The sequence below is a fragment of the Sciurus vulgaris genome (assembly GCF_902686455.1).
Source record: "Sciurus vulgaris genome assembly, chromosome: 5".
Classification (NCBI taxonomy): domain Eukaryota; kingdom Metazoa; phylum Chordata; class Mammalia; order Rodentia; family Sciuridae; genus Sciurus; species Sciurus vulgaris.
This window is the reverse complement of record NC_136465.1, coordinates 53,618,552-53,637,478: the sequence shown is the minus strand read 5'-3', so window position 1 is coordinate 53,637,478 and position 18,927 is coordinate 53,618,552. Positions and strand designations below refer to the sequence as shown.

General features: G+C 37.6%; 1 protein-coding gene across 1 annotated transcript in view; it reads left to right on the top strand.

Moving 5' to 3' along the window:
• Window positions 1-18,927, top strand: part of IDO2 (indoleamine 2,3-dioxygenase 2) — a 60,659-nt gene that overhangs the window by 18,844 nt on the left and 22,888 nt on the right. The window contains exons 3-7 of the mRNA XM_079142170.1: window positions 7,969-8,088; window positions 12,928-13,046; window positions 14,855-14,869; window positions 16,437-16,536; window positions 18,118-18,235. Coding sequence (XP_078998296.1) covers window positions 7,969-8,088; window positions 12,928-13,046; window positions 14,855-14,869; window positions 16,437-16,536; window positions 18,118-18,235 — 472 coding nt within the window. The remainder of the gene's footprint in view (window positions 1-7,968; window positions 8,089-12,927; window positions 13,047-14,854; window positions 14,870-16,436; window positions 16,537-18,117; window positions 18,236-18,927) is intronic.

The window sequence follows — 18,927 nt, the reverse complement described above, 5'->3', positions numbered from 1 at the left end:
TGGCATTGGTTGGGACATTCAGTCCCAAAGGGACCTTACCTGCAGGCTGATAGTGCCTTCTGCAATTAACCACTTCACCCACCCAGGATTGAGTTGCCAAAACCTACCCAACTCTCAAGTTGACCTTTCAAGTATAGACCAGGCAAGAGACCAGGCAAGAAAAGAAGTCAGAACTGTTGACCCTGGCTATAAAGAAAGCTATTGGCAAAGAAGATGTCTTCTCTAAGAAACCACCTGTCCGTTGAGTAGGGGTTAACGCTCTCACCACCTTGATGGAGAACAAGAAGTCTCAGCTGTTGGTGACTGCACATGAAGTGGGTCCTATCAGGCTGGTTTTCTTCCTCTCTGCCCAGTATTATAAGATGGGAGTTCACTACTGCATCAACCAAGGGGAGGGCCAGACTGGGGCATCTAGCCCACAGGAATATCAGGAACATATACAACACTGTCACAGGAATGTGTGCAATGCTGTCACTGTAAGGGCGAAGGTGCTCTATCTGAACTGGTAGAAGGTACCAATCATAACGACATATAATGACATTATTGTCACTGGAGCATCAAACATTGGGTCCAAACTGTGTGGCTTGCATTACCAAGCTGGAAAAGGCAAAGTCTGAAGAACTCATCACTAAACTGGATTAAATATATACTGTTGAGTTTTTTGTACATAAAAATGATTTTTAAATGTACAAAAAAATGCTGGAGATCATATATAACAATAAGAACTTTCATTCATTGCTGATGAGAATGCAAATAGTACAGCCACTTTGAAAGATAGCTTCACAAATTCTTGTAAAGTTCAACAGACTTAGCATACAATTCAGCAATAGTGTTCCTAAGTATTTATCCATTAAAATTGAAATCTTATATTCATGGAAAATCTGTTTGTGAAACTTCATTCATAATTACCTAAAAAGACTTTGAAGCAACCAAGATATCCCTTAATAGAAGAGTGGATAAACTGAGTTAAAGCCTGTCTATGTAGGGAAATATATGGTCAAATACTATTTAGTGATAAAAATAAATGAGCTATTGATTTGTGCAACGGCATGAATGAACATTAAAAATATTCAACTAAAATGAAAGATGTCAGACCCTGAAAGTACATATTGATGATTCCATTCATTATATTCTAGAAAAGGCAAAACTATATGCGCAGAAAACAGATCAATGGTTACCAGGTTTTGGTGAGGACAGAGCAGTAGACTACAACAGGGATACACACAGGGACTTTTAGGACGATGGGTTTTGTTCTGCATGGTACTCAGGTGGTGGGCACATGACATTCCACAGTGAAAAACTGATGGAATTATACATCATAAAGGATGGACTTTCACATGCATAAATTTTTAAAAGTAAACCAGAATGTTGGGGGGGGGGGTTTCAGGATGCAATACATACTGTGACAAATGAATCTAAGTGGACTACAGATGTAGGGCATAATCTCAATGAAGAGAGAGGGAGAAATGAGAGCTGACTTAAGTTACTGTGGAAACTAATATCTGACTGCAAGGCTAAAGAAAAAATGAACTATACATAATCAACAAATTCTAGTGGATATATTTGTTTTTTATTAGGTACAGCCTAAATTCGCTTTACATGTATACTTGTGTTGAATAAAATAAGTAAATGGATTGTGGATGATGTTTCCTGTGAGAGAGGAAAATTACAAATTAACAAGAAGAGAGGGAAGCTAGAATTAATTTGTGGTACTGGAATAGAGTCAGAGACATCAGTATAAAGTCATATTCAGCTTTATATGTATGTAAAGATGTGTGTGTGTGTGTGTGTGTGTGTATGTATGTGTGTATGAACATACATGGGTAAATGGATAAATATATATCAATAAATAGATACTAAGTTTATAATATTAAAGGTATGTATGTGCGCACACACAACACGTACAGGTTTTCGAGCTCTGTCCACTGTAAGGATGTAAAAATGTAGGGACATCCCAGAAACAATGAACATACCAAGCACCCAGATAAGTACTCTCTTTGACAACAAGAACCAGGGCTCCCTGATTATGCACTTTGGGCAGAGATAATGCAAAAGGACCCTAGAACATCTTGTCAGAGAGTAAGGAAATGCTCAAAAGGAATTGTTATGGATATGTCAAATGGAATAAGAGCCAACCTGAAAGAGCTGCCAATGGCTAGACTGGAACAATTTGAGCATGTAAATAAATAAACTAGTATTTACTAGTATTTATTTCATTTGTAACTCAAAATTAAATATATATATATATATATACATACATACGTACACATACACACACACACACACACACACACACACACACATTTGTCCATATTGATACATCTTAAAAAGCTAATGTAGGAATATTTATAAAGTCTGAGGAAAAAGAGTGTTTGGAATGCTGAGGTGTATTGATCATCTGTGAGGACAAAAGATAACAAGTAATTACTCAAATCAAAAAGTAAGAAAGTATACCAGTCAATCAGGCATTATTCCAACCAAGCAAATACAAACCAGTATAAAGGAATTAGAGAGGGAAACATGAATATTTCAGAAACATTGCTAAAAAATAAAATTTAAAATTTTATGGTTGATTCTAAACAATCATTGATAACATAACATAAAGGAATTGCTAACACAAAGTGTGCAGGCATGTGTGTGTATGCATGCATTCTTGTAACCAGGTTCTGTTAATATGACGAAGCTAAAATTTCAAAATTCTTTTTAACAAAACCCAAGCCATCGTCATGTGAGAGTTGTATAAGTTTATACCATGTTTATATCAACTTGCTAATGAAACAAATCAATCACAAATAATGTATATTTAAAAGGAAGGTAAAAAGATTTGCCTTGCCAGTTGTTATGACATACTAAACTACTTGAGATCAGATGGTATGGGGAAGCAATAAATAGAGAAATCTAAAAATTTAATAGAAAACATACAAACAGACCCATGTATACATTGAAACTTGATATGTGGCAGAGGAGGAATGACAGCAGTGGGAACTTTCTTGTAGTAGCATGGTTTATAATCAATATACATTGCATGCATAGAGCAAAATAAATTTCATTTGCTTCTTTCACCACGAACAGAAAACAAATTCTTTCAAGATGTTTGAAAAACTTAAATATAAAAGACAAAGGTAGTTACTTTTAAGAAGGAAATGTAGGGGATTTTTTTATGTATGGGAACTAACCAAGAATTTCCTAAGACAAATAATTGGGAATTTTTTTTTGATAAACCCAGCATCATTAACATAGGACCTTTGTTCATCAAAATGAAATGAAAGAAAAAATAAGCCACAAACAATATCTATTCTTAGCACTTTCTGGGCAGGAGTGTGCCCTGAGAGGTGAAAAAGTATAATTAATCATAGCAAAATATATGCAATAGCTCAAAAAGTGAAAGAGGTGATGAAAATCAAAACCACAATGTTGAATAAGAAAAGTAAATTGCAGCACATATTCAGTTTGATTCTATTATGTTAAGTTCAAAGTCATCCCAACTCAACAACACAAGGTAGAGTGGTCATATGCATTTTTACATGATCTATAAATAGCAAGGAAATAAAAAATTCATCAAATAGGTGCTCTTGAGGGACAGGCAGGGTACTAGGTAATACAAGTAGAGGCACACAGAGATCTCTGCAGATTTTGGTCAAAGACTATTTCTTAAGCTAAGTGAAGAGTAAGTAAGTGCCTGTATGCATTCTTTAAGTTGTAAACAGATATCGTATGCAGTCGATTTATAAGCATGTGATATCAATTCACAAAATACTTCTAATAAGTAACAGCTATGAGATGAACTTCAGAATGTTCAGTGGAAACACATTGTTCAAACATGTGGGCCTGAATCGAGTTGTAGATTCTGAAGGAATGTTCACACTACTTCTGAGAAGCATCTCAACTGTTTTTGTTTGTTTTCTGTGGTGCTGGAAATCCAACCCAGGACCTCATGCATGCTAGGCTAGCACTTTGCCACTGAGCTACACCACCAGCCCAGTTTGTAGAGCATAACACACGATATGAGGCCCAGGGAGATAGCTAGGTGATAAAGCTGCAGGATGCCCTGAGTTCAAGCCTCAGCCTGGCAAAAACAGAACAAAACAAAGGGAAAACCTCAGACTTCTCTCTACCAACCTGAGTCCAGAAACTGTCAAAATGTTACTTGATTTTCATCAAGGAAGATAAGAGCTCAATTGGTAGAGTGCCTTTTTTTTCTGTTGTGATGGAAACCACAATTTCTGTTTTTAGTCCAAACTCATTTACACTAATTAATGAACTTTTAATATCCTGTTATAAGGGAAAAACAATTATGTGTTCATGGTATCACAGTCATTAAAAATTCAGAACAAATTGGCTGAGGAATAAAATGTAATAGATATTTCTTATTCATTTGTGAAAGAGGTACTAATAATAACTGTCTCATGATCTTTTCAATGTGTCCAACTATAATATAAATAATGTTGACAGTATTCGAAGTATAATTAAAAGTAAACAATAAACTTGGAGAAAATTTATAACATATCAAATATTAAGATCCATAAGGAAAATGTGTTGTACCACATCAATAAGATAAATAACAAACAGGAAAAGAGGCAAAGGATATAGATGATTAAGTTACGGAAAGATATATTTGAATTGATAATAAATATGCAAAATGACCTCATCAACAAACTAAATATGCAAGTGAAAACAATGGAATACATCTCTTTAGTTATCCGATTGCAATGAATTAAAACAAACAAAAACATTAGCATAGTATTAGTCATGTTCTAGAGGAACAAACACATGTTCAGGAGAACTCTTTCTGACAAGCAATTTTGAAGTACCCATTAAAATCTTAAATTGATTTGATCCAGCAATTCTATTTTTATGAATTCTTCTTGCAAAGATATATACTCAAAAGGGTAAAGATGGATACACAAATCTGTTCATTGTAACAATTATAATAGCAAAATAAAAAAGATAAAAATCTGTTAAATCTCCATTAATAAATAGATCTGTTAAATAAATAAAAACCGCAGCTATTAAATGACAATGTATATGTGTATACCATGTGTATGAGTATACATATATGTCTGTATACACATATTTTTGTCCTATAGTTTACTGAAAATAAAAATATATAACGGTATATAATATAAACTATATGACATAAACATTTAATGTGATTGCATTATTATTTAAAAGACAAATGCATGTAGTAGACATACTAAACTTTTAATGATTACATCCAAGAAATAATATTTATACTAACAGAAATAATTTTCTGCTTATAAATTGTGTATGTTTTTGAGATACGTAGATCTATACTATATTTGGTATTGTTTATAGCAATGTTCTATTACTTTTGTAACTTAAAAAAAAGAATGCTATTTTTAAAAGACATTTTTCTTCTCCACAATCTCAGTCTAGCTGGGAAGTCAGACCTGCCAATAAAAAAGGTTAATGCTAGCCCTTTTTAATACTACAATGTCTCCAGCAAAATAACATGTGATTAAAGAAGCAGTCATTCAGCTAAGCAAAATGCTGGTGAAATAAAAGATATTGAAACCAAATTATGGAAATAGTGAGTCTTATGTTGTGGTTGAAGTCAATGCCACCTCCTTTCTATCAAAGGAGATTACGATACATACTAAGAAAACCATGAAATAAGCCAGTTCACTGTTATGAGGTATAAAAGAAAAAATGTTTTAAGATTTAAATAGAGCTAAGCTATTTCTGCCAAGTATACACTGTCCATCGTATAAAGAACCAAAAGAATGGAATAAAGTTGATTACCTTAAGTTGAGGGAAACATTAGGTGTATGACTTTCTTTCTCTATTTCACCTTTGTACGTGTATCACATATACACAGACTCCCACACACAAGTATATAAAATGTTTCAAAAAGTTTTTCTTCTCTCTCTCTTCCTTCCTTCCTTCCTTCCTTCCTTCCTTCCTTTCTTTCTTTCTTTCTTTCTTTCTTTCTTTCTTTCTTTCTTTCTTTCTTTCTTTCTTTCTTTCTTTCTTTCTTTCTTTCTTTCTTTCTTTCTTTCTTTCTTTCTTTCTCCCTCTCTCTCTTTCTTTCTTTTTGTTTGTTTTAAGCCCTTTAGTTGTTTTTAGCAAGTGATTTATCACTGAACTACACCCTCCAGGCTTTTTTTTTTTTTTTTTTTTTCCTAAATTTTATTTTGAGATAGGGTCTTATTAAGTTGGCCAGGTAGGCCCCAAACTTGCTATCCTCCTGCCTCAGTCTCTCCAGAAGCTGAGACTACAGAACTGTACCACCGTGTCTGGCTTTTAGTTGATTTAAATTGTATGCTTGGAGGGTGAGGCCAGGGTTTCTGGAATGAGCATGAAGTTTCCTGAAGAGTGTCTCTAATCATGAAGAACATTTCTCATCTGAACCTGATTCCATTACCCAAAGGCTGCCCTGTAGGTTAGCTGTGACCGTTCCCCAACTGAAATGTGACTAGTGAAAATTAAAGAGATGTGAACAAATTTTGAAGATTTTGAAAATAACTGTAAAATATCTTGCTATTTTTGTATTGATTACATGTTGATAAACCTTTGATACAATAACTTGATAACATTGAAAACTCATTTTACTTGTCTTTTACTTTTTCTAAAAAACGTGGTTGGAAATTTTCAAACAAAACTTGTGATTGACATTTCTATTGGGCAGTGCTGACATAAAGAGAGAACAGGACTGTGGTCAGAAGAACCATCTCAAGTCTTTCCTGGCCTTGTAATTTTGGGCAAATATTTTAACAACATTGAATCTCAGTTTTATCCTCTGGATTTTGGGGAAGACAGCATACTATCCTGCATGGGCAGTTTAGAATGAGCTTGGACCCTCTGGTATAAGTCGCATAAGAAGTACCTTTAAGTAACGGCTGTTACAATTCTCAGCTAGTGCCTGCTAAAAATAGAGCATTTCAAGAGCAAGTGCACAATCTGCTACCCAACCACAGTCTGGAGCACCTGATGTTTGCTATCTGCGAGCCCGTCGAGAACTTTGTCCGGCAATGAGAGACTGCCCCCTAGTGGACTGAGGAGGGATTCCAACGATGAGACCGGTGCTCCAGCGCCTCTGCACCTGTGCCTGGAGCTCTAAAGGATGCCAAAAACATTCCCCGCCGCCCCTTCTTTAACTTTCGGTTGGAAGAGGGTGACCAGCAATATCTAGCTTGGGCTGGTCTAGAGTAAGGGGTGCACAAAGCGGGGAAGAGAGTACAGGAGGATGTGCTCAGAAAATAAGCGCCCAGAGTTTGCTGAGATCAGCCACGACCGGCAGGAAAGCCCCAGGCAAAATCGAGAAAGCGGTAATAATGTTATGCCAGGTCTATCGCAGATAACTAACTTCTGTACAAGATGTTTCTTTTAATAATGATACTACTTTTATATGTCTCATTGAGGCTATTATTATCCTCATTTTAAGAAGGAGGAAATGGACACGAGAAGGGGGCAGGTGTGAAAAGACCTGGCCACCTTTTTTACCTATGATTTGCAAACAAGAGCTCAATCTCCATTTGACTCAGCTTATTTACCTTTATTGAGTCCTGTACAGTGACCATCACAAGGGACTATTACAGGATTAAATGACGTCAAGTAAGCAGACTTGTCAAGTAAACAAGACTGTAAAAGCTTTCAAAAGAGACTCCTATGAAATAAATTATCTCAATCCTAGGAGTTATTTATTCTACAATACTCAAACCAAGCAGTAGCTTCAGCAATGGAGACCAGGGTCTGGCACAACCGTGGGGACAATTTGGGGATTCAGTTGGGGTAATTGGGTACTTACTCAACAATATCACGTGGGTTACCTCCCTCCCATACTGCAGCGTCCTAGAATCTGGGGATGAATAAGTGGGCACAAAGGCTGTTAGCTTCTTCACTGAAATATAACAAACTTCTTTACACCCGAAGGACCTTTAAAGTCACAGGACCTAATACCTATCCCAACCCTCATGGCTGCTAATCTTTGGAATGTCTCTTGAACAGATGCCCCTCCTGAATTGCCAGTTCCTTAAGGGGTACCGGGAACAGCGCCTGGCTCACTTAGTCCTGAGCTCTATTACCATGGGATATGTCTGGCAGGAAGGAGAGACACAGCCTATAAAGGTAAGAGGCAAAGAGATCATCCTATCATGTGGCTGGTCCTCTGCACCTGGGATTAGCTTTCTGCGTGGTACTACACTTTTTAAGGTATACCTTCTTATTTGTTTTGTGGGATATCAGTTGAAGGAGAGGTAAAGAGACAATTTAAATAAAGGATTGCTTTTTTTCCCCCCTGCTAGGAAGCTAATTTTCTTTTAGACTAAGTCAGTTTGCCTTTTATTAGCCTTTGAGAACTGGCACCTTCTTCCATGAATGTGCGAAGAGCTGCATTTGAAGACATCCTGGAAAAAAACATTGAAGACTTACGTATCAGTGATTTTGGATGCTTTTTTATGATCTCACAAATAGGGTTATACTATGCCCGTTTTACAAACTGAGGAGCACAGAAGTTAAGTTCCTTGTCCAAAGTCAGAGAGCAAATTAGTAAAAAAGCCAGGGCCAGAACCCAGCTCTTCTGATTTCCCTAGTGGAGCCTTCTTTCCCCAGAGGGACATATTGACACCTATGACACTAAACTTTATTTGTTTAATACTGCACTCTAGGCTAATTATTAGCCTATCTTTTGATACTATTCTATTCTCTTCTGATCATTTGCATAAACATTTTTAGTTACAACCTACACTTTGGGAAACAAATTCCCTGGCTCTACTACCCATCTTATAAATTAATATTCTTTTTCATTTTTTTTTTTTTTTTTTTTATTGTAAACAAATGGGATACATGTTGTTTCTCTGTTTGTACATGGCGTAAAGGCATACCATTTGTGTAATCATAAATTTACATAGAGCAATGTTGTTTGATTCATTCTGTTATTTTTTTCCCTTCCCCCCACCCCTCCCACCCCTCTTTACCCTCTATACAGTAGTTCCTTCCTCTGTACTTGCCCCCCTCCCTAACCCTAACTCTAACCCTTCCCTCCCCCCCATTATGTGTCAACCTCCACTTATTAGCGATATCATTCGTCCTTTGGCTTTTTGAGATTGGCTTATCTCACTTAGCATGATATTCTCCAATTTCATCCATTTGCCTGCAAATGTCATAATTTTATCATTCTTTATGGCTGAGTAATATTCCATAGTATATATATACCACAGTTTCTTTATCCACTCATCAATTGAAGGGCATCTAGGTTGGTTCCACAGTCTGGCTATTGTGAATTGAGCAGCTATGAACATTGATGTGGCTGTATTTCTGTAGTATGCAGATTTTAAGTCCTTTGGGTATAGGCCAAGGAGTGGGATAGCTGGGTCAAATGGTGGTTCCATTTCTAAGGAATCTCCACACTGCTTTCCATAGCGGCTGCACTAATTTGCAGCCCCACCAGCAGTGTATGAGTGTACCTTTCTCCCCACATCCTCGCCAACACCTGTTGTTGCTCGTATTCTTGATAATCGCCATTCTAATTGGGGTGAGATGGAACCTTAGGGTGGTTTTGATTTGCATTTCTCTTATTACTAGAGATGTTGAACATTTTTTCATATGTTTGTTGATTGCTTGTAGATCTTCTTCTGTGAAGTGTCTATTCATTTCCTTAGCCCATTTGTTGACTGGACTGTTTGAATTCTTGGAGTAGAGTTTTTTGAGTTCTTTATAGATTCTGGAGATTAGTGCTCTATCTGAAGTATGATTGGCAAAGATATTCTCCCACTCTGTAGGCTCTTTCTTCGCATTGCTGATAGTTTCCTTTGCTGAGAGAAAGCTTTTTAGTTTGAATCTATCCCAGTGGTTGATTCTAGCTTTTATTTCTTGTGCTATGGGAGTCCTGTTAAGGAAGTCTGGTCCTAGACCAACAAGGTGAAGATTTGGACCTACTTTTTCTTCTATAATCTGCAGGGTCTCTGGTCTGATTCCGAGGTCCTTAATCCATTTTGAGTTTAGTTTCGTGCATGGTGAGAGATATGGGTTTAGTTTCATTCTGTTGCATATGGATTTCCAATTCTCCCAGCACCATTTGTTGAAGAGGCTATCTTTTCTCCATTGCATATTTTTGGCCCCTTTGTCTAGTATGAGAAAATTGTATTTATTTGGGTTTGTGTCCGTGTCCTCTATTCTGTACCATTGATCTACCTTTCTATTTTGGTACCAATACCATGCCGTTTTTGTTACTATTGCTTTGTAGTTCTTTTTCATTTTTTTACAAATGTACCTATTCCAGAAATCAGAAAGTTACCCTTATTTTAAATAATAGAGCCTGTCCCCAGTTTGTCTGCCTGATTGATTTGACCTCTTATTCCTCCCAAAGCAGAGAAAACTGAGGGACAAAGAGTGCAGAGCTGCTTCAGGGTTTTTATGACGTACATCTCATCTTAAAAAAGTTACATGTCTGATCTTGAGAAGTTTGAAATCTAGGCACAGGGATATCCCAATGAGTCTCTTTATGACATCAGCTCCCTAGACCATTGTCCTAAAATAGAAGGAAAAGTAGAGAAAGGGCAGGGGGAGGTAGGCTCCAGCCTAGAGCTGTATCCACGTAGTTCTAAGCCACCCACAGGGCTCCTCATTTCTAGCCCTCAGACCTGGCCTCGGGTCATCTCTCAACTTTGTTTTTAAATGTTCTTATTAACACATATTGATTGCATGTATTAATGGAGTTCATTTATATTTCCATGCACTTATTAAATTCAATCTTCCTTTTTCCACCCTCTCCAAACATACCCCTTTCAATTCATAATTAATCACTATTCTCTTTTCATTTCAATTTTTTAAAAGTTTCCATATATAAGAATATGTGGCACTCATTTTTCTGTGTCTGGCTAATTTCACTTAATATAATATCCTCTGGTTACACCCATTTTGTTGGAAATGAGAAGAATTCATTCTTTTTTATGACTAATACACTATTTTGTATAATATCACATTTTCTTTATCCATTCATCTGTTGATAGGCACCCGGGCTGATTCCATATCGTGGCTGTTGTAAATACTACTGCAATTTGCAGATGACTCTTTTTTGTATGCCGATTTCATTTCCTTGGAATATGTAGCCAGAGCACTTTTAGTTTTTTGAGAAATCTCCATACTGTTTCCCAGAGTGGCTATGCTAATTTGTATTCCCCAAAACAGTGTATAAAGGTTCTTTTTTTTTTCCTGCATGCTCACCAGCATTTGTTATTTTTGTTTGTTTATTTATTTATCCATTTTTGATAATTAGTATTGTGAATGAGGTGAGATGACATCTGATTTTGGTTTTGATTGCATTTCCTTCATGGCTAATGATATTGAGCATTTTTTCATATTTGTGTTGACCATGTGTCTGACTCTTGTTGTAACTCCTTTTTTTTTTTTTTCAAATGTTTCACATATTTATTGCTGAACCAACCAAAACCAGTACTACAGCACCTTTGTAACTAAAGAAAGCTCACATTCCCAGTTAATTCTTCCCAACTGTCCTGATAGTGCAGACATGACAAGATGATCAATCACAGCCTTGACGCAGCATAAATATATGTGCCATTTCATTTCCTTATAGACCCAGCTTGGTTCTCTTCCAATGTCTCCTCTTGGAATTGTACCTGATTTTATTACCAGTTTTCATTCAAATTCACTGGGCAATGAGACGATTTTGCTTTTGTTTTTTTGGCCAACAAAACTTGACTTTCAGACTTGGTCCTGAAAGTCTTGTGAGAAGACATGGTGAGGAACTGAATATAGCTCATGCACCACAATGGCAGCAAAAAGAAGAGGGGGAAGAGGGCAAAAGAAGCTGCTTAGAAGGTGCCACTCAGAGGTGGAACTCAGGCAGTCCGGAACTCCTTCTTGACTTCTTAGTACCTCACTTCCCCAATGTCCCCCTGCCCTTGCCTTCTAGGAAAAGTTTTCCTCTGTTTCGAGTTTCAAAATTCCTCAAATTTCTTTATAATTTTCTATTTAAAAAGCTTGTCCCAAGTCTATCTAAAACTCCAAGTTTAAAAAAAAATGTGAAGTAGAGCTTCTTTAATAATTCCTTTCTTAAAAGGATATGAGGTAAGGAGATGTGGAGCCTACAAACGTGGTTTTTTAAAAATCTGATCTCATTTACCCTTAATTTAAATAGAGAACCCCAATGGATCTGAGTAGCTTTTCTGAACTGTAAGCACTTTAGGCTCTGTGGCATCTGTTCAAGAAAACTCCAGAGATTAGCACCCGAAAAGGTGGAGAAGGGGACAGGGGTTCTGTGACTGGAAGGATCTTTGGATGTAAGGATACGGGGTGTATTTTAAAGATGCTATACCATGAGTAGTGGAACCAGGGACTTCATATCCCAAAGTAAGGATTGAAACTACAAAAAGTTATGCAAAGAGTCAGAAGAGCCAGAAGAGGATAAATAGGGTCTGTCCAGAAGTGGTTTACTTGAAAGTCATCACTGGGTTTGACTTATGAAGTGACCCACAGACTTGGTTTCTAAATAGACTGAAATGTTCTCATTCTTCTCTAGTGTGCTCCGATCTCTCTAATTGGCACATAAACACACAGGCACACACATGTATTTTCATCTATGTGTATCTGTATCTAGACATCAACTATCTATCTAGAGAAAGATTTTTACCATGGCTGATTTCCTTAGTCCTGTTTTAGTAATGTTCCTTGCATAGTCAGTTTCTGAGGTTAGTAATTTTCCCATATATTGCAGTGTGTACTCATAAATGGTATTGCCAGTTTGTTACTATTCATGGATGTCTGTGGGAAATATGTGAATAAGGATCACTCTACTAATTCAAATTTGATCCCCAAATCATTTCTTAACTACAGGATTGCTGGAAAACAAAACAAAACAAAACAAAACAAAAAAAAAAACAACCATAGTTATTTCCTCTGCCACATTCTTTCTAGAATATGATATTTGTCTGAATTTATATCTGAAAGGTGCTGCCAAGAAATCTTGCCATTCCCTTTGTCGAAGTTTCCAGGAACTTGGGGGTCCCTCCTATCCTGACCCACTCAGACTTTGTGCTGGCAAACTGGACAAAAAAGAATCCAGAAGGGTAAGGAAGGGAGAGAATGCTTCGATTTTGACAGACTGAAACTCAGTAAGAGGTGGCCTTAAAATTTCACCTCTCCCCACAATGAAGGCCCAGGATTTTTTCAATTACTTTATCATTAGGGATGTTCACATTTATTGTCTGTTTTGTGGTTTCAAAGAAAGGTTGAACTTGAACATGATTCCCCCCAGTCCACTATGAATACATGGCCCAAACCACTTTTTCTTGCTGATTTCATATCATATCTAAATTTTTCAGCCCAACCTTCAAGGTCCTGTATAATGCTACTTTACTCATTTCTTCTCACCTTAATTCACTCATTCCTTCTCAACAAATTGTTTATTTCCTGATATGCCCTCCATAGAAGTCAAGTTAGGACCTTCAATAAATAATCATTATGTAGTGATCATAAAATAATGATTATATGCAACTTGGGAGTTGGTGTTCTAGGTATGTTGGACTGAGAATTTGATTAATAATGTCATCAATTCCACCAGCACATCACTTTTTGACAATTATGCTGGGAACAAAAGCTTTTGTCTATGGAATGAATAGCATGGTTTTATAACAAATGAAATCCAGTAGTCAGAAATGGGTGGGATAGAAGTGTTAAATTTCTCTTTGAACTTTATTTTCACAGCCAAATTTATTTCTGGCTATAAATGCAAGATATAACACTTACTTTTGTGATGGATTGAAATAGTTGAAGAGACATGCAGGTTGGATGTAAGAAAGAGCTTCTTTAGCCTTATGGTTGTATTTAGCCAAGGATTCCTGAAGGAGATGATGGGACTCTACTATAAAGGATTAAACACTTAATACATAACCTAGTTTTTAAGGTTAATTTATATCCCCTTGGAAGAAGAAAGAATGGGTCATCTCATGTCTTTAAGGACCTCTGAGACCTGAAATTTTGTTTCCTCTAATAATTTTTATTTTTGACCAATCATACTTTAATAACAGAAGTTGTGACCATTGAAAATAACTAAATCCAGCTTAGAATTTGGGTGGGAAGAAATAATGAATATATGTTCATGAGTTATTCTTGTCAATGCATTGAATATTGAATAAGCTAGATTTATGATTCAGAAAAGAAGCAGAGAAAAGAATGTCGAAGGGAAAATGGCAGTACTGGATTGGGAAAGTCAAAAACACAAGAGAAGGCTGGTGTCCTTCGGAGTGAGAGTGTAGGACTTATTTAATCCCAGATAAGCAGACACAGTCCTGGGCTTCCTCACATAGCCTTCTTGGTATTTCTTGAAGTCTTTTAATATGTCTAGCACAGAGCTAAATGCTTTGAATACATGAAAGACGTAGAAGCAAAGGACTCCCAAAGGGGCTAAATAATGAGACAAAGCAGACAAGGTTGATGTTCATTGGAATTTTGGAAAATGACATCCGTGTTGACTTTGACGATCAGGAAAAAGCATGCTGAGGGGGATTAATTTGATCTAAGGCAAGTCTTAGAAAAAAAAATTGGTAGGAGGAGAATAACTATAATAAAGAAGTGGTTTGGTGCTAATTACACAAGTGTAAGAGGAATAAAATACCAGGCCAAATATTTTGGGGCTGATGTGTGAGCTGAGATTTGGCTCATTCCTTATCACACAGTGGTTCATAGTCCAGTCACAATCTGCGACACGCAAGATGTGTGTGAATGTATGTGTGTGTGAGTGTGCATCATACATGAGTATGTGTGCCTGGGTACATGTGACCCTAGAAGCTACATCTGGTTTACAAACTCACTTGTTCTTTTTTTTTTTTTTTTTTTTCCTTCTCTTGGTGGTTGCCAATAACTGAACTTTGGCTAGACCCCTGGAAATTAGGTAAGTTGTCAGAAATCTTTTATTCACTCTAGAATCCACACTAACTTTTAAAGTTTACAATAGAACATAAAGGGAAGCATTCCAATAGTACAATATCGACTATATAGAAATGCATAAAAAAGATAAGAAGGAAATATGCCAAAAATTAACCATCCAAAATGTTGAGATAGTTGACTTTATCTTGTAAGAATGAGAGACTTATTTTTCTTTATTTCATTATTTTCTTGATCTGTGCATAATAAAGCAAGTAAAGTGCAATATAAGGAAACAAACAGATTTTAAAAAGAACTTCACCAAGAATGTGACTCTTTGAAGTCTAATGCACTGAAAAATGTTTCTGTCTCACAATAACTTCTATGAAAATCCAAATTGTAGGCAGATCACACCTAGAGAAAAATCCCTTTGAGATATCTCATTATTATATGGACTGGAGTTCATGGGGCAGGTCTGGTTAAGACTTTTTTTTTTTTTTTTTTGGTACCAGGGATTTAACTCAGAGGCACTCAACCACAGAGCCACATCCGCAGCCTTATTTTGTATTTTATTTAGAGACAGGGTCTCAATGAGTTGCTTAGGGCCTCAGTTTGCTGAGGCTGGCTTTGAACCCACAATCCTCCTGCCTCAGCCTCCCGAGCTGCTGGGGTTACAGGCATGAGCCACTGCACATGGCTGGTGAAGGTGTAGTCTGGTCTAGGGTCCACTTTTCCTCGAAAGCAAAGCTACCCCTGAAGCCACTGTTGCCTCTCCTATCCTCAGATTTCAGATTCTATTAAAAAAGAGTCCAGAATAAAAGCTGTAGTTCACAAGGTAGTGGTGTGAAAGGTGAAAACATCACTCCCCAAGCTAATGTAACTCTGCTGAATAATGCAATTCCTGACTTTGTTTTGTTTCATTCTGTTTTCCTTTGTTTTGCTCTGTTCTCATGCTTAAACTGTGAGTAACATCTATGTTACAGTAATCTTTGGAGTTAACTTTATAGGTTTTGTAGATTGGATCTACATCTGAGATATTTAAATCAATTTAAAGGACAACAGGTCATTTTTTTTAAATATATTCCTCCGTAATGGTCTTATAGCTCCTGTTTATTAGACGGTATTTAATTTCAGATTAAAGGAACACTGGTCTAGTTATGACCATATGAGCTATACATTGACCCTGAATAAGCTCTTTTGTGTCTCTGGGTCATATTTTCATGTCTATAAGAAGGGCACATGGTCCAACCCAGCTCTAAGACTCCTTGGTTTTGGACAGTAATGATGTGATCCTAAAGAAACGACTATGCTTTTTGCTAAGAACTGCCCATCCATGTTTTGACTGGCCATTCCACTGGGTTGGTGGTCCAGGATCGTCAGGGCCATGCTAAACTTTGAGAGTCCTCAGGTAAGGTGAACTTGGACTCCAACCTATTAGCCTCTTTCCTCCCTCATGTTGTTGAAGGTGGATGTTCATCCTCAAGTTTGTCTTAAGGAGTAGATAAAATGTTTCCCTGACTGCATCTGCAGTATGACAGTGAGTATTTGCAGCACAGTGTCCTCCCCTCTAACCACGTGACAATTTTCTTCCCAAGTAACTTGGACACCATCATCCTCTTTCCTGGGGGAGAGAGTCTGCGTGGTTTCATCCTGGTGACTGTTTTAGTGGAGAAAGCAGCCGTGCCTGGAATTAAGGTATCTTCTCACTTTATAGCACTTTTTTTTCTTTTAAATTGAGAAATCAGTCTGAGCTTTATTCTCCCCCACCCCAGTTCCTTTCTCTGAAGTAGAATTGTTTCAATGCCGATGAACGTTGACCGTGTCCTACTTAGTTCAAATCTGAGAGAAGAGATCTAAACTCAGTGTTAGCTTTATTTGCTCAACTGCTATAAAACTTGGAGTAGAAAATTTCTCTATGCATCACTCTGGGAATGGGAAGTCAAGGCAAACAAGACGGAAATTGTTTCCTTGACGGAAGCTTGCGATCCAGTGGAGGGAGACGGATTAATAGAGTGTGAAAAGGAGAAAAATGCCGTGTTTCATGAAAAGATAAGTCTAATCTAGAGTTAAAGGATCAGGAAAAGCTTCCCCAGAGATATGACAGCTAAGTTAAAACCTGAATGGTGAGAAAGTGAGAGAGAGATAAGAAATACACACAAATATGTTCCTGACAAAGAAAATTACTTTGCAAAGATTCAGAGAAAAATGAAATAAAATGTATTTAGTGCTGGAAGGTAGCATTAAGATGACCTTGCCCTGGTGATTGCAAATATGAATTTTTTTCTGGTGTCCTACACATATCAAAAGGCCAGATATCAGACAAAAGACAGTAGAGTAGTATGTGGTTAGCCAGAGCTTTATACCTTTCCTAAAGATATTTGTTGGCTTATGCCTTTCTTCACTGCCTCCCCTGGTAAGCATCTATTGAGTGCCTACTGTGTCCTTAGTAGGGTGATCAATCCTGGTATAATTTTTATGACACTTTCTTTCACTCAAAACTGAAGCTATGTGGTCACCTTAGTTCTCTTGCATGTGTCTGGTTCATTGGAAGGTACAGAATAAAATCTCAGCTTCCAAACAGTTCAGATAAGGCAGAGACTGCTATAGGAGAAGGAGCTTTGTAGCAGATGGAGCTCTGGAGCTGGGGGAGCTTTAGAATCTGTCTGATTTTATCTAAGACAGAGCTTTGGAGTTAGGATGCCCTAGTTGGAGATACAGTAGAAATGAATATAATGTGTGATAAATCCAGAAGAAAAGGGAAAAAAATAATAGAGCTCAGTCCTGCAAGAGGTATAAGAAATAGCAGCCACTGGAAAGATTCAGAAAAACCTAGCCAGCGTTCTGTCTGGAAGGGGCCAGAAAGATTCTGGCTTTCAACAGACTTCATGGAAGAATACTCCCAGCTGGGCATGGTGGCACACGCCTGTTATCCCAGTGACTTGGGAGGCTGAGGCAGGAGGATTGCAAGTTCGAATCCAGCCTCAGCAACTTAGCAAGGCCCTAAGTAACTCAGCGAGACCCTGTCTCTAAATAAAATATTTTAAAAAGGGTTTAGGATGGGGCTCAGTGGTTTAACACCTCTGGGTTTAGTTCCCAGTACTGAAAAAAAAAAAAAAAATATATATATATATATATATATATATATATTTCCAGGAAGTTGTGACAGACAGTCCAGCAGTTTGGGGTAGGGAAGTGCCTGCCCCTGGGTTCTCCAGTCATGAAACCTCAGTGGGCTTATTTAAGGGAATATTAGTGAACAGAACATCTCATCCCCAGGCGCTTGTTCAGGCAACGCATGCTGTCCTGCAGCCCAGCCAGGATGCCCTGCTTAAGGCCCTGCAGCAACTGAAGCTCTGCATCCAGGACATCACCAGAACCTTAGGACGAATGCATGGTATAATACCCCCTTGCTCTTGAAGGAACCCCAGAAGTTGAGGGCTCTGCTTGTGGGGAAGAAGGCCTGGAGGTTGGGCGCATCCTAAATAGGTGAGGACTGATCTTTCCACAAGATGGAGCTGGTGCACTATCTTTCTGTTAAGGTAAAAATAATTTTGCTGTTCACACTAATAAAAAATGATTTCTTAGTGTGCGATGGCATTTTCACAGTTTTGTCCTGCTTTATATATTCCTGGGATTAGTTTCCTGTCTTCAGGGGCCAGATACGTTTTTGGTCTTGTCTGAAGTTTGGGATGAGGGGATGGGCCAACCTTGTCTTATCGGTCTTGTGTGCTGCCTCTGGCCATGTTAGATTACTGCAGGGCAGGATTGTGATGACGAAGTATTTCTTTACACTCTACCTTTGGATTCTTTCCTCTGTTAGCTTCTGAGGTGACTGACCCTGCTTTAAGGTCTCTGTGTCTGGTGCAGGCATGAGTTGTAATAAATCACTGTGGCCAGTTAAGAGGCCTGCCCCACCTGAGTTACATCTTATTCTGTTTACTACATTCAATGCCCAATATCTGGCAAACTCTTCAACTTCCTCTGCCAGAGAAATCTGACAATCATACCTGGTGAGTGTTTAAGGAAGGTGTGGGAGAAGGGTGTAATCCATTAGCAAGAGAAAATTAGAGGCTCCGTATCCGTTTC